The sequence below is a fragment of the Hippopotamus amphibius genome, chromosome 1 (genome assembly GCF_030028045.1).
Source record: "Hippopotamus amphibius kiboko isolate mHipAmp2 chromosome 1, mHipAmp2.hap2, whole genome shotgun sequence".
In the NCBI taxonomy this organism is placed as follows: Eukaryota; Metazoa; Chordata; class Mammalia; order Artiodactyla; family Hippopotamidae; genus Hippopotamus; species Hippopotamus amphibius.
Genome location: NC_080186.1, coordinates 233,822,573 through 233,838,722, shown reverse-complemented (window position 1 = coordinate 233,838,722; position 16,150 = coordinate 233,822,573). Strand labels below are relative to the sequence as shown.

The 16,150-nt window shown below is 43.6% G+C and overlaps 1 protein-coding gene across 4 annotated transcripts in view; it reads right to left on the bottom strand.

Moving 5' to 3' along the window:
- LOC130857767 (chondroitin sulfate proteoglycan 4-like) overlaps window positions 1-16,150 on the bottom strand; it is a 74,909-nt gene that overhangs the window by 16,726 nt on the left and 42,033 nt on the right. For all 4 annotated transcript variants that reach the window (XM_057743536.1, XM_057743521.1, XM_057743528.1 and 1 more), the window contains one exon: window positions 10,304-10,476. In XM_057743536.1, coding sequence (XP_057599519.1) covers window positions 10,304-10,476 — 173 coding nt within the window. The remainder of the gene's footprint in view (window positions 1-10,303; window positions 10,477-16,150) is intronic.

The window sequence follows — 16,150 nt, the reverse complement described above, 5'->3', positions numbered from 1 at the left end:
AATGCTATGTTTTATACTGTGGGTTTTTTCCTTTGCTATAGAGGACATTCATTGAAACAACTTGTGAAATTTGACGAAGGTCTACAGATTATAAAATAGCACTGTATCAGCGTTAATTTCATGCTGTTGAAAATTGTACTGTGGTTACACAAGAGAATGGGCCCTTGTTTTTAGGAACTATGCAGGGCTAAATATAAATGTACTGAATATAGAGGTAAATAATATAATATAAATATAATATAAATATAAAATAATATAAATATAAATATATTACTAAACATAGTGGTAAGGAGGCATCATGTCTGCAACTGGCTCTCAAAATTTCAAGTGTGTGTGTGTGTGTGTGTGTGTGTGTGTGTGTGTAGGGAAAATGATACAGCAAAGGTAGATAAAAGGCCGTAAATGCTAAAATTTGGCGCATATGGATGAATAGTATAAGAGAATTTTTTGTATTCTTTTGCGACTGTTCTGACTCTGAAAGTATTTCAAAATGAAAAGTTAAAATAATGATTTAAAAAAGTAAATCCCATGGTGTTTTACTATACCAACCTCAAGAAGGGACCAAGAGTCCCTCTTCTCCGATAACTCAGTATATGCAGAATGGGAGAAGGAACCCACAGATGCCTTGGGCAGTCTGAAATCAAGAAGTGGTTGTTGCCTATCCCAGCATGGGCCGCCCCCACCACCTCCAACTCGGTCCATTTCTCTAGGACTTTAGTGAGGCTGTATCCCTACCCCTCCTATGAATGGGTGGATATGTGGTTCCAAATCCTAGACCTTCTCAGAGCAGTGCTTTTACTAGGAGAGACAATATGGCAACATCCCCTGGATCTCTTCTTGATTCCTATAGAAGCACAAATAAAAACATTTGTCCAGCGCTAAAAAGACAGATTTGGCTCTCAGATGGCCACGGACCCTATTGACTTATACGAGGGGTTAAAGTTTACAGCTGAGCGGCTACAGAGATACTCAGAGAAGTTGGGACTTCGGGCAATTCTGATGCTGAAAGCTCAGCCTCTCTGCACTGGTGCCAAATTGAATCTCGGAAACAGAGTTGTGGGTGACGTAGAAAAGAACAGCTTTATTGCTTTGCCAGGCAAAGGGGGACCCAGTGGGCTCCTGCCCTCCACACTGTGTGTCCCAACCTGGGAGGATCTGATGAAGGGTTTTATAGCAATAGTTCAAGGGTGGGGTTGCCGACAAGACCAGGGTGTGTGCAGGGCCTGCACGCCCTAAATCTTGTCTTAGGTGAGGTCTTGGCTGTTCCTCCCTTGATTAGCAGTTGTTCAGATCTGCCCTTTGAAACTCAGGGAAGGCTGCAGTCTTGCCTACAAGAAACAAGAGACAGAAAAGGCTTCCGTGCCCAGAGGCCCGACAGGGTCCTTCTTGGTTTCAATGCCTCTCCCTCCCCCTCAATGGCAGGGCTAGTTGGGAGCAGAGATGGGACCGGAAGCTAGATCTTCAGGCTTGGAGATGAGAGCTCTTTCTTTAGAGCACATTACTGGGGCCATTTTGGCTCTGACGGCTTGAATTACTACCCTTCTTCCTCCAAGAAGGAAAAGGACATTCATTAATATAAAAATGGAAGCATAGGCGTATAGTAGAATTTGAACCTTGCATTGATCATACCTAAAATCAAATATAAATGCTACCAACTGCCAGCTCTGTGGCTTTTATGCAAGCCATTTTATCTCACTGAGCCTCCATTTACGCACTAAAATCTAGAATAATATCTCATTTGTAGATATGCATTTGACCTAATTGGTCTGTTGCCATATCAATGTTCAAAATGGCAGGCCTTGGGCATTTCTCAGTCTTTCAAGAAAGGATCTAAGCCTCACTAACCAATTCCTTACAGATGGAAGGCTATACCCATTTTTTGTAGTGAATCACGGTATGAGAATATTAAGCAATCAGAAAGTTCTAAAATATGCCTAATAAAATAAATACTTTCCCATAAAACAAAGGAATTTGTAGGCTGGAATCCTGGCACATAGTTCAAGCTTACTTCCAGCTGCTTTGTAAATAAATATTAGTTCACCATTCTACACTTGGTATTTCAATAAATATTTGTTTAATGAATAAACGACTTTAAAAGTGTTTTACAAAACTTAATTATAAAGTATACGTTTATATCATGAAGCAGTAGAAATAAGGCAATCCAAGACATTTCTTACCCATTTATTTAACAACAACACACTGACGGTACCTAACGTTAATGGTGCCCTAAATATCCACCAGGCACTCTGCTAGGTACATTATGTCCCTCATTTTATTTAATTTTGTTTTAGGGGGGATTGTTATGTCCATTTGACAGATTTAAAAAAAACCTGAGGCTCAGAAAACTTAAATAATACACTCTAGCGAACAGATGCAAGAACCCAGTTTTTAATCTAGCCCTGTGTGACTCCAGAGTTCCTACTTTTTCCATTGCACTGTACCTATGTGTGGAAAGCTCGGGGAGACCGTAGTCCACCAGAAATTCACAAGACAGGCTCTCCAACCCCAAGGAGTCTAGCAATGTGGAAAGTCAGTTGGTAGGTATGACTAGGGCAGACAAATACCATTGTGGTCTGGCCTGTTTCGGACACAGTCACTATTGACCAGAGCTTTTAAGGATTCAAAGAAATAGCTCCACATACTGTATCTGTTACAAATGACAAGTTAAGGGAAGGTTGTATTCCAGTTCTTTACTACTGCCATTGTAAATCAGGTATACCTTCTCATAGCACATTGAGGGAAGGAGGGTAGGAATGAGGGGAAAGGAGTTTCCACTTGGCTCCAGGCTGAGGACAGCTCCTGTCTAAAAGTACACATGGTCAGAACGGAGCACTGGAGAATGAAATTGTCGAGCTCGGCCAAAAGGCGGGCTAGAAAGCTCTGGGCTGTATCTTCATTCTGGAGGTCCTTCTAAATACAGCTCCGTAACCCTGTTAAGAGGACCAGAAAGTGAGTCCTTTACACTGATCTTTCCCACAGCGGGGCCTAGAAGTCAATCATAGCTTTGAAATTCCCACTGGAGAAGAGTGTGACCAAATTATCTTAGGGTCAACTGGGCGAAGAGGGAGGGAGAAGGAGGGACACGCAGTCCAGTCCACTCACTTGATTCTTCACAGCATGATGGCCTCGCCAAAGGGCCACATCTCTAGTATGACAACAGTTGGCCAGAAGGAGCAGGGGAAAGAGAGCTGGCCAAAAAATCTCTATCTTGGGCAGATATCCATGGGGAAAGGAGACTATAGAAAGCCAAACAGTTCAAAAAGATAAAGGCTCTGAGGGTCCATGTAGCTTAACCAGAAAGTCCTAAAGGCTAAGGTCTGAAAAACAACAAGCTCCCGTGCTCCTGAAGGATAAGCTCAGAGAAATGACTCCTTTCTCTGTGCCCTTTCTTGTTTCCATGAGGACTGGTACCACCATGTGTGCAGGGAGCAGCTGGGCATAGAGAGTTCAAGGTTCCCAGAAGAGGTCAGAGGTCCAGGGCAGCCCAGGGTGCCCCAGCTTAGAGGGTGCCCAGGTACCAGGCTAAATAAAGTGGGACTGGGGCAAGTCCCAGGAATGATTCCCCTCAGTGGAAGGATAGAAGAGGCATTTTAGGAAACTTAAGTTCCTAAATGGTGATACCTGGAAATCTCCAGCTAGAAATGGGCAACTGAAAACTAGGTCCAAATAACTATCCATGTCCCTCCATACTGGGTCAGTCTCTGCATAAAAATATCTGAGCAAAAAGCTTTTCAAGGAGCCTAGCAACATATCCATCTACAGTCCTACCTGGCAGAGAGGTCCAAATCCACATGCATGTGGAAGTAGATATAGATTCTCATGGGCCTTAGACCATTACAAGCATGGAGCCTTTTAGTAAAACTACCAAGTGAGATCATATAAGAGCTGATTCATTATAAAAGAGTATGGGACACCTTGCTTTTGTTGTATATGAGCGTAGCAGGCTAAAAATGCCCACCGAAGATATCAGGTCTGAATCCCTGAACCTGTGAATGTTACCTTACATGGCAAAGACTTTGCAGATGTGATTAAGTTAAGGTTCCTAAGATTGGGAGAGTTTCCTGGATTATCCGGGTGGGCCCTAACTGCAATCACATATGTCCTTACAAGAGGGAGGCAGAGAGATATGTGATACAGACAGAAGAGGGGCAGGCAATGTGATCATGGAGGCAGACAGTGGTGTCATGGGGCCACATGCCAAGAAATGCTGGCAGCTACCAGAAGCTGGAGGAGGCAAGGAAGGAGTTCTCTCCAAAAGCCACCAGAGGCGGCATGGCCCTGCTGACACCTTGATTTCAGCCCAGTGAGATGGAGTTCCAACTTCTGGCCTCCAGGACTATGAGACAGTACATTTCTGCTGTTTTAAGCCACCGAGTTTGTGGTAATTTATTACAGCAGCTTTAGGAAATTAATACAGGGAGAAAGGATAAACCACACTGACTTGAAATGGGAATTAGTTCTATCTGCTTTTTCAAGGAGAGAACCAACAGTTTAAGAGAAAGAAACATTTTTGGTTATTCAAAGCCATTGGACTAGGACCCATAGGCCAGTTTCGTTTGAACAATGAATAGGTGACTAAGTGACAACGCAATCCAATAATTTCAACACATGGAAAAATACACTAGCGCGTAATTCAGTGAACCATAAGGGCCAAACCAAAACTGCCAAAACCAAAATGTGGTGGGAAATGTTCAAAATGACCACCGAGTCTAGTTGCCCTTGAACTTGTCGCTGAAGAGACCCCAAGAAAGCAGAGGTGGGGGTGGGGCAGGAATGATCACCAACATAAAGGAACTTACCTTTCCCTGCTCAGAAAAGGAAAGGGCCAAAGTTTAATGATCCCATTGCACTCTCCATTAAGTTGTAATAAATTAGCTTCTATCCTATGGGAAACGTGTTCACAATTTCTTAAAATGTACGTGTTGTCTTGAGAGTCTAGAAGAAGGGGTAATTAGACAAAATTCATAACCCAGGATCGATTGTATTATTTTCTAAATGTGGTCCTGGAAACCTACATCTGTGTTGCAGCAGCAGGCAGAGATGAAGATGGATGACCTTCTACCCACAACAGCACAATGGCTAAAATGCAATCACCGGCTTTATGGAAAAGAAAAAAGGCCAGGCGTCATAGACCTCAAAACCAGAACACTCTGCTCTTTAATGATTCTAAATTATCTAAATAAGCACTAGGATGAAAATCACTCAATTAGCCTTGTGCTCGACTAGGAAGAGATTAGTGCTTTAAAGAATTTAGCATATGTACTTTGTTCATACATTCTTTGAAATGAACAATGATTTCTCTAAATTTGTAAAAAGCTCTCATTTCATTTTAAGATTTGATGATTCGCCTTCTCTGTGTATTCGTATGTTTAATTCTTTAGGATATAAGATTTTCAGCACAAGTTTTTGTGGTTTAGCTTTTTCGCTTTTAGGCCGATATAATATTATGGTGAAAAACAAGAATGTGACATGTTTATTTTGGCAGGTTGATATGGTTTGGTTTGAAAATCATCAGTTTATTCCGGGATAAGGAAGTATTTTGAGCTATCACATAACAACTGTTTCCCCCACAATTACTTTGCTAAAGGATGATGTTAAACATAACGGAGAATGTCTAAATTTCTCTCACAAGCTATAACCATCCGGAGCCACTGATTAAGATGGTCATTTTTGACAGAAACAGATTCATAGGCAGAGAGAACAGACGTGTGGTTGCAAGGGGGAGAGGAGGGAGAGGGATGGACTGGGAATTTGGGGTTGGTAGACACAAACTATTACATTTAGAATAGATAAACAACAAGGTCCTAATGTACAGCACAGGGAACTGTACTGAATATTCTGTGATAAACCGTAATGGAAAAGAATACAAGAATAGAATGTATACATGTGTATAACTGAGTTACTCTGCTGTACGGCAGAGATTGGCACAACACTGTAAATCAACTATACTTCAATCAAAAATAATTATGATTAAATATGAAAACGTCTATAGTGGAAAACAAAAACAAAAAAATGGCCACTTTTGCTTATCCATCAAAAGTAACAAAGAGGATAGGTTTATATGCAAATGATACAGTGTTTTTACTTCCCCCAGCTGAGGGTGGTAGAGAGCTGGAAAGAATTTAGTCAAGGTAAAGGTGTGAAAGAAGACAACCGTCAGGTGCCTAAAGCACTCTCCCCCTTGGACATTTAACAGGTTATGGGCTGGAACTGACTCTTGAAATTAGAAAAACTGACCCAGAAAGCCAAAAAGCAATTGAAGTCATCTCACTACATGAGCATGGCTGAACAGCTCTGAGCTCCTTTACAACGAAAAACATTTCCTCTGTAATATCTCTTCTCACCAACTAGACTGAAGAGAACTAATCAAAGCACATAACATGTGTTTCATAAATGTCCTTGCTAAGTAATTTCAGAAAAACACGTGTTAACCATCTTCACTACCTCCAAAACCTGTCCCACCTTTTCTTTTGCTTCCCAAAATGTTCTGGAGCTGCGGGGGGGACACTGAGCCACCGTAAAATGGCTGAGAGTTTGACTGTGGCCCTGTTTGACAGAGGCCATAAAGCTGCAGACTCTAGGAAAAGAGTTACATTCCATGTACATGTGAAGAAGGAGACAGGATCTGAAAAGAGGAAAGTCAGGGAACTACATAAGTTTCTTCCTCTTCCGAAGTCACAAAGTAAAATGTGCATCTTGAACACACAAGCTAAACAGAATTGGGATGCCTTTAGGTGAACACCAAACGTACTGAATTTATTGATGATGCCCTAGTCTTTTTCAAAATTAATCTTCTGCTTCACTGTTTCCTAATTTTATTTTTACAATAAGCATGCATTATTTTTGTACTCAAAACACACACACACACACACACACACACAGTGAAAGAGACAGAGGTAGCGTCATTTGGGTTTATATGCTTGCAGAGTTTCCTCTGCACATTCTCCTCTCCCCACATTACTGATGTTCTTCATGACTTCTGAAGTGGAAGGGAGACAGGGTATTTCGATGAAATTTATTCATAGACGTTTAGAAATTTAGCCAAACATATCCTGCAAAACACCTCAACTTTGCACAGCAGCTCTCAGCTGCTCTGGTGAGGAGTCCTGCCACTGGGCTCCTTGCTGTGATCCTCTGGGGTGGGGTATTTGGAGCTGCCCCAGCCTCGGGCCTCATCCTGCCTCCAGCCTGTGCTCTGCACAAGGCTGAAGTGCTGCTGGATCCAGGCATGAGGCCACCTGACGTTTTCCTCAGCCACCTGCTCTCGTCATCACCCAGGGAAATGTATTCCAGAACACCAGGGACTCTCCCGCAAAAGGAAACAGCAAGCGGGTTACAGGGTGAAATAAATATCATTTTCTTCTGTGACCTCATTTTCATTCATCAAATCACTGCAGCACATTAGGGTAAACACAGCAGTCAATTCCAGTGTCCCAGAAAATTACCTGCCCTGTGAAACTAGTCCTGTGGCTACTATGTGAGGAAAGGACCCTCTCATATTTCCAAGGACAAAAACATAATCACAACAGCTTTAGCTACTATCTATTTAGCATCCACTACACGTGGGGCAGTGTGCTAAATATTTTGTATTCACTTTCTGTGTTCATTCATTACGGCAGAGAGGAAAGTACAGCCTAGTGGATAGGAGTACGACCCAGAGTCGGGACCCTGAGTTCAAACCCTGACTCCGCCACTTCTGAGCTGTGTAGCTGCAGGCAAGCTGCTTCACTTCCCTGTGCTTTAGGACCCAAACCTGTAAAGTGACAGAAGAAAGTGAAGAAAGCTTAGAATGGTGCCTGGGACATGGGGGTTGTTCAAAATGGTTTCAATTGTCATTACTACTACTTTCTCCCATTTTACAGATGAGGAAACTGAGGATTAAAAGATATGTCATTTGCCATAACTCAGCGTTAGTCCAGACCTTCCGACTTCAGAGGCCAAGGCACGGTCCTCAGTCATAAGTGGTCACCAGGGGATCAAGGAGCAGCAACAGGGCGCCCGATTCCTACATTATATCTTCTCCCCACACTCACACACTGCAGACAGGTGTGGGCTGCTGTGCTGAATTCCCACAGACTCTGAATATGTCTTAGATGCTGCTTTGGGGAGACAGGAATCGTCATATCCAGGAATGGACTTGTATAGAAGGCCTGACACACAGTCTGATGCCTTGTGCACAACCAAAGGGGCTCTCCTCTGTCCTCTGAGTCAAAGCTCGGGGCCAGGCCACTGGCACGGTGGGTGCGTGCTTTGGAGAGGAAAGGGCTGTGTGTGGTGGGAAGGGCTGCTCTCCTGGTCCACTTGAGGAGGAGAAGAAACTCCTCTCGCACCACGCCTGACGTGGGACATTGCCCACGCTGTGCTCCACACTGGGGTCTGCCCCTGCCTCCACGAGGACTGACAGCAGGGTCTCGTGCCCTCATCCTTTACAGCCCTGAGCCCCACGGTAACACAGCTTCACCCACAGACTCGCACCTGCCATGGATGGTACGTTTTCTTGAAACTTGCCTCTTGGATCGTAAAGTAGAAGGAATAACGAGAGGAAAAATGACAACTTTAAATAATCGGATTCTAATCAATCAAGACTTTGTCTGCCCTACGGCCTTATAACTAGCTTGGGGTTTTAACTCCTGTTGACAAATGTATTGTGTTGTGCAGGTGGTTTGTTTGTACAGGAAACTGCCCTCTAAGCGTATCACAGTTTTCTGATTACCAGGCTGGCCCACCGTGGTGGATTGTTCTATTCTTCCAGTGCCTCCTCCCTAGGAGACGGTTATCCTTCCCCACCCCACTGCCATCAGGCTTGCTCACGTGACTTCCTTTAGTCAATGAGATGTGAACACAGTGACATATGGTACTTATGACATCTGAACATAAACTTTAGGGGCTGTTGTGTGATTCCACCATCGCTTCTCTTCCCCCCTGCTGCAAATACAGCAACGCCCAAGAGAGGGGCTGCTCCTTCAACGTGGACCTTGGACGAAGGGAGAGATATAGAGCAAACCCACAGCTGATCCACAGGCCATGTACAATACATGTGAGAAATAAGCTTTTGCTATTGTAAGCCATTCCATTGTTACTGCCGCATGGATCTTGCCTACCATATCCACCAAAGCCTATTTAGACCATATTAATTTAAAATACTATTTGTCATGAAAAGTAGTGGAAATTAATGCTTAAAAATGAATTTTTTTTAAAGAACTAGGGCTAGACTCAAGGCATCTTCATATGACTGACACTATTCTTGCTAGTATTCAAAACGTAAGTTGAACCTGGGCAAGTTTTGATGCCTTTGGGCACATTAAGCTCCCCTCCACAGTGTGGTCTGTATACGAATCCCTTTTTTCTTCCTCCAGAGTGCATCTGTGAACTAGAGAATTTATACTTCCTCTTTTCAGTGTCACTTTTAGAACTTCTGCTAACCTCATGATCTACTCCCTTAAATGCATCCCAGACAAAGGCAATTGCAAAGCAAAAGCTAAATTCAATTCTGCCACATCACACTAAAGAAAAATGGCTCCACGGTTAAAGGCAAACATGTGGTTCATTCTGGCTATTTCTTGTAAACGTAACTTTGGATTTTTTATTCCTTAGTCATGTAAAGCTATAGCCAGATCAGCTATCAGATCCCTGTACACACTGTTTAAGAATGGAAAAAGAAAGCTGAATGCAAGCAAGAAAACTTATATTCAAGAAGATGATTTGGAAATGTAGACTTTTAGAAAATGAAATCATATATAAGCAAACATGACCAGTCAGTCAGATTCCTAGGAAGCAAAAGTTAAAAAAAAAAATCAAAAGACTTGAAGGCTTATGCATTTAAATAAAAAGGTATGCAGGTGGTGGTGGTGGTAAAGTACCAGCAAAGCTGAAAACAGCTGGCTCTGGGTGCAGATTAAATACTCTCACTTTATACACGTACTTATTTATATACACACATATAACTAATATATGAAATTATGTATAGAATTTTATATATTAAGCATAAATGGTCACAGACATATCCTGCAGGATTTACTCCAGGAACTCTGCTTTGGGTTTCCTTTTAAATTCATCTTTAGTGATAAAAGGATCCCTTCTTATTTATTAGATGCAGGGTTTGAATTTGCTTGGTGTTTTTTGACAATTGTGTTCCATCCTGTGCTCACTACAAAGTGTCCGGTTTTAAAACCAGCACAGCTGGAATGAGTAACTGCTTGGGCAAAGGGGCACATCTGCTCGGCTTAACAGGATGAGGACAAGCGAGGGGGCGGCCCTACAGAGACGCCCAGCCCTGCCCAGCTGCACAGACATCGGGACTTACCAGATTCTGCGTAAACACGGAAACATCCTCTGTGCTGTTGTCAGAACTGACTCGCACCAACCTCCCGAGTCTTGGGGAACTTACAACCGTAAAGGTTATAGTTCTGTTTCCCGCACTGTCCATGTCATTGGTCACAGCTCTCAGGTCACGAGATGAAAGGGGCTTCATGGAACCTCAGTGAAGGTGAAAACATACATGTAAGTATAAAGCATATGAAGGCTGCGGTTAATGAAATGATCTTTACAGACCCCTGAAAACTCTGGCAAACCCGTAGTTACGTACGGGGGACTGGCTAGCTCTAACGTGAAACTGGACTGTGAGGGGCCCGTGACCCGTGATGCACCTGCTTGCGGATGCGCTTTCCAACTGGGGCCGGAGATGAAGGAGGAGACTCCCATGAAAAGAGCCCCTCAGCCCCCGCAGTCCTGCACATCTGTCTAATGTCAAGAGAAAGAAGGCAGTGCCAGGTGAGTGGCACCCAGCTCGGCTCCGAGCACAGGAAGGGGGAGCTGACCCTGTACACGGAGAGAGAACAGGAGACAGCACCCTCCCTGGGAGGACAGACGCGTCCTGGCCTGACGGTGGCTGACGGTACTCAGTGGAGTGTCCATCTGTGGACACCTGGGGGGAGGCTGGCTCTGGAACAAATGTGAGTGGTCTCCAGAAGACCCCCAGACCCGTGGGCTGCATGGACAACATGGGGAGGGAAGGGCCTGTGTAGATGTTAAGGGAAGGAGAACCAGTGTGAGTGGTCCGTGTGCTAAATGCGATCTCACGGATAACCAAGGGCCAGAGAGACGCGGGGACATTCAGGTTAGAGCCGTGCTCCTAGATGCTCTGTAATGAAGGATCAGTGTTCCCACCCCCACCCCAAATCCATTGTGGACCAATAATTTTTAAAAATACAATAAAATGTTGCAACAATGTCAAATTGCTATAACATTTTCTAAACACCTCCTTTCACTTTCCATTCTCATCTCTTCACAGACCAGAAGGTCCATGGACCGCAGTTTGAGGAATACAGGGCTGCAGGACATACCCTTTTACTTTGCATGGGTTTAGGGAATATCCCCATCCTGGTAGGATGGCAGATCTGGGAGAGATTTACACAGCCATCCTGGCCCAGCATCTTACCTCTCTTTCCTGTTTTACCCCTTGCTAAAGGGCTTTAGCACTAGGCCTTGCACTAGCGCTTGGAGTAGGCATTTTATAAATTGTTTATGAAGTTGAGTCAATCACCCAATAATAATGAAGCCTCCTAAATGGTATCCATTTTGCTTTCCTTACTCAACCATTATAGCCTTGGGAGTGAGGGCCACCGACTGCAGTGTTTAAACCACATTAGGTGCTTAAAGGCAGGACCTTGACTACTGGTAATACATGGGGAAGCCAGCTTTCAGTAAGATTTTTCAAACATGCAAGGATTGTTCTGAGCCTTCAATTTACAGGTTTCCTTTAAAACACTTGACAACAACACCAAAAAACCAACAAGTGGGACTACATCTGCTCAACAAAGAAAATCATCAACAAATGAAAAGGCAACCTATGGAATGGGAGAAAATAAGTGCAAACCACACATCTGATAAGGGATTAATATCCAAAATATACAAGGATCTCATATAACTTAGTAGCAAAAACAAAAAACAAACAAAAAACCCAAATAACCCAACTGAAAAATGGTGGTCAAATGACATTTTTAAATAGACATTTTTCCAAAGAAGACTTACAAATAGGCAACAGGTACATTAAAAAGTGCTCAGCAACACGAGTCATTAGGCAAATGCAAGTCAAAACCACAATGAGATATTACCTCACACCTGTCAGCATGTGCATTATCCAAAAGACATGAAATAGCAAATGCTAGTGAGGGATGTGGAGAAAGGGAACCCTCGTGCACTGCTGGTGGGAACGTAAATTGGTGCAGCCACTGTGGAAAACAGTATGCAGGCTTCTCAAGAAATTAAAAGTGGAACTATCATATGATCCAGCAGTCCCACTTCTGGGTATATATTCAAAGGAAACAAAACCACTATCTCAAAGAGAAATCTGTATTACCATGTTTATTGCAGCATCACGCTAATAGCCAAGGTATGGAAATAACCTAAATGTCCAACAGTGGACGAATGGATAAACAAAATGTTGTAAAATGCGATATATATATCACATATCTATATACATACATACAATGGAATATTATTCAGCCTTAAAAAAAGAAGGAAATACTGTCATTTGCAACAACATGGATGAAGCTAGAGGGCATTAGGCCAAGTGAAACAAGCCAGACAGAGAAAGACAAATACTGCATGGTGTCACTTATATGCAGAATCCTAAAAAAAAAAAAGTCAAACTCATAGAAACAGAGGATGGAAAGTGGTTGCCAGGGGCTGGGGCGGGGAAGGGTGAAGGAAATGGGGAGATATTGGTAAAAGGGTACAAACTTTCAGTTATACGATAAACAAGGTCTGATGATCTAATGTATAACATAGTGAGTATAGTTAATAACACTGAATTATATAATTGAAATTTGCTAAGAGAGTAGAACTTTTAAAAAAAGTAAATATGTGAAGTGAGAGACATGTTCATAAACTCAGTGGGGGAATCTTTTCACAATATATACATATATCAAATCATCAGGTGGTATATTTCAGATAGCTTACGATTTTATTTATCAATAATACTTCCATAAAGCTGAAAAAAAACAAGACAAAATGAAATAAAGCATAAAATAAAATGAAATACAATACAATACAATAAAACGCCTGAGCTCCTGGGACAGGCACTAGGTCCTGGGGCTCCTGAGGGGGAGGCAGGAGTACCTGAAATATCAGGCTCAGGAGCTCAGTTCTGCCCCAGATTCAGGACGGCCTTGGCACAAGCTTGGCTGTCACACACACCAAAGGACGCTTTCACTGCCTCCTACATTTCTCTTCGTTCTTGCTGCTGAAAGTCATTGCCAACCTTCGCGTTTCTGGAGCTGGGGACCCAGGATCTGAGGTCACCCCGGGGAGGCCAAGAGGAATTATTCTGTATGCTTAGTCAACATGACATAAAGTCATAACTGAGGCCCATTCTCTGTTATCTGCCAAGCTGTGGTCCCCCCATCCTGTCAGGTGGATTATATCTCTTCTGTGTACAGTCTCTGGGCACCCCAACATCCAACGTCTCATCTTCTGTTTTTCTTTGGAAATTTTCCCCACCGTGCCTTCTTATTTCCTTCTTATAAAGGACTCTTAATTTTTCATTTATTCCTTCACTTCAAGGATTACCTTTGACAGGCAGGGGGTGGGAGGGAGTAGGTGGGAGGGACTCTTTAAAAAAATCTTTTCATTTATCTTACTTAGCCTTTTGCGGTAGAGGACCCACCAGAGATGCTCCAGGCCAAGAGTCCTTTTCTCTCAGCCAGGGTATATTAGTCCCTCAGTCCCTGGTCCAGCTTCCTAACCCAGAAGGGTGCCAGGTGCTAGTCAGCCGTCACCTGGAGCATGCTCAGTCAGCTGGGCTTGCTGGCTCCGTGTTGCAGTTGCTCGATGAGCATCTCTTACCATGCAGCCCAATTCACCAAGAGCTGGCATCATTCCCCCCCCAACTCCACCTAATTTCATCCAAGCATTGATATTTTCATCCATGAGCTTCAAGCACTTAATTTGGGAAAGATTTCACTAAGGTCCCACCTAAATATATGCCACAGAAGAACTGTCCTAACAAGGAGTGTGGTAATAAAAGGACTCTAACCATATCTGTTCGGCAAGCTCTCACTCCATATGTACCTCTCGAAGAATTAAAAGCAAATCAGAGAATGGACTGGAGACCTCGAGGTATGGGAGGGGGCGGGGGGTGAAGGGGAAACTGAGAAGAAGCGAGAGAATAGCACAGACATATATATACTACCAGCTGTAAAATAGTCAGTGGGAAGTTGCTGTATAACAAAGGGAGTCCAACTCGAGGATGGAAGATGCCTTAGAGGACTGGGGCAGGGAGGGTAGGGGGGACTCGAGGGGGGGGCATCAAGGAAGGGAGGGAATATGGGGATATGTGTATAAAAACAGTTGATTGAACCTGGTGTACCCCCCAAAAAAAAATAATTAAAAAAAAAAAAAAGCAAATCAGCATATTAAAGACGCTAAGTCTTGTGTAGAGAACGAACTTGAGGACATGGGGTTGGGAGGGGGCGAAGGGGAAGCTGGAATGAAGTGAGAGAGTAGCATGGACATATATACACTACCAACTGTAAAAGAGATAGCTCGTGGGGAGTTGCTGCATAACACAGGGAGACCAACTCGATGATGGGTGATGCCTTAGAGGGCCAGGACAGGGAGGGGGGGAGGGTGGGGGGAGTTGTGGGAGGGAGGGGATATGGGGATATATGTATAAATACAGCTGACTCACTTTAGTGTACCTCAAAAGCTGGCACAAGAGTGTAAAGCAATTATATTCCAATAAAGAGCTTAAAAAAAGACTCCAAGTCTTGGAGTAAAGACATCTTTTTTATCCTTCTTTTAAGTACAGCATTTCTCACACATACTTATATCCTATTGCGTTTGTTTCATGAAAAACAACCACCAGCCGAACAGCAAGAGTTTCGTGGTCACCGGGCTAGGAGGTCTTGTGCATCTCTTCAACAGACATTACTAAGGGCCTCGTATGGGACAAGCCCTATAGTAAAGAGCGGAGATACGCCAGGAAACAGCACAGACACAGTCCTGCCCTTTCTTTTAGGTGTCGTGATCATCCCAAGACAGAGGCATTTGTTACTTCATCCCTTAGAAGGGAGGGTGAGGCTCGCAGAGGTTAAGCACCTTGCCTGACGGTCAGACGCAGGTCTCGCTGACTCTGGAGTGAGTGTGGCTAAACGTGGACAGTACGCTGCTTTGAGCGCAGTGCTGAAATGATCCCTGAGTCAGGAAGTGTGAGGAGTCGTCAGACAGGGCCTGCCTCTTCCCTGGGCCTCACACCTGCAGCCATGCTGTCCTCTCTGGTGTGCCCCTCCCCACCTTAGTTGCCCACCCGTCATAATGCCCTTCACTCTGCAGGGGCAGCTCAAGACCCACCCGGCCCACAAGGTCTCTGTCACCATGGTAGCCTATGGGAAATCTCCCTCCCCTAACTCCATCAGCGCATCCAGTCCGCACCCTCACTGGGTACTTAGCATCATACATTTTGCATGATGAGCGTACTCTTGAGTATAAGTCTCTTACTTCCCCAATTAGGAAGCCTTTCATTTTTCCCTTGAGGATTGACAATCTTCTCTTGGAGCTCTTGGTTACCTCCTGCCAAGCCTTACAATATTTAATTCAGTGTTTCAAGACCATCTGACTAAAAGGTTTTATAAATCTCTGCTCTAAACCCTTCAGCAACGTGCCGTGACTTCCTTCTGCTTTCTTCTCTCCCTCCATGCCCTGCATGGAGGACAGATGGCCCGTTGGTGAGACGTGATTCCCTCTATATCATTACCAACCCCATGGGGATTAAAGTCACACAGTGTGCTATGAATACCCTTCACTGATTGGTGTGAATATATATAAACACACACACACACACACACACACACACAGTGTATGTGTATGTGTGTGTGTATACATACAAAATAACAAAATGAAAATATACGTTGAGTAAACTTTTTTTCTTAGTTCACACACCCACACAGTTTGTTTAGAACTATAGTTCTTCCAACTTTAAAATAACTGAGTTACAGAGTGACTTTCATGTTTGGCAGGGCATACAAGCTATGACTAACCCTAAAACATTCACCCACTCAGTATTCTTATCATCATTTTGGCTTACCCTACACATTCTTACAAGTCTAGAGCCAAGGCCACTTTTTAGGGCAGTATGCAAAGGAGGCAGGAC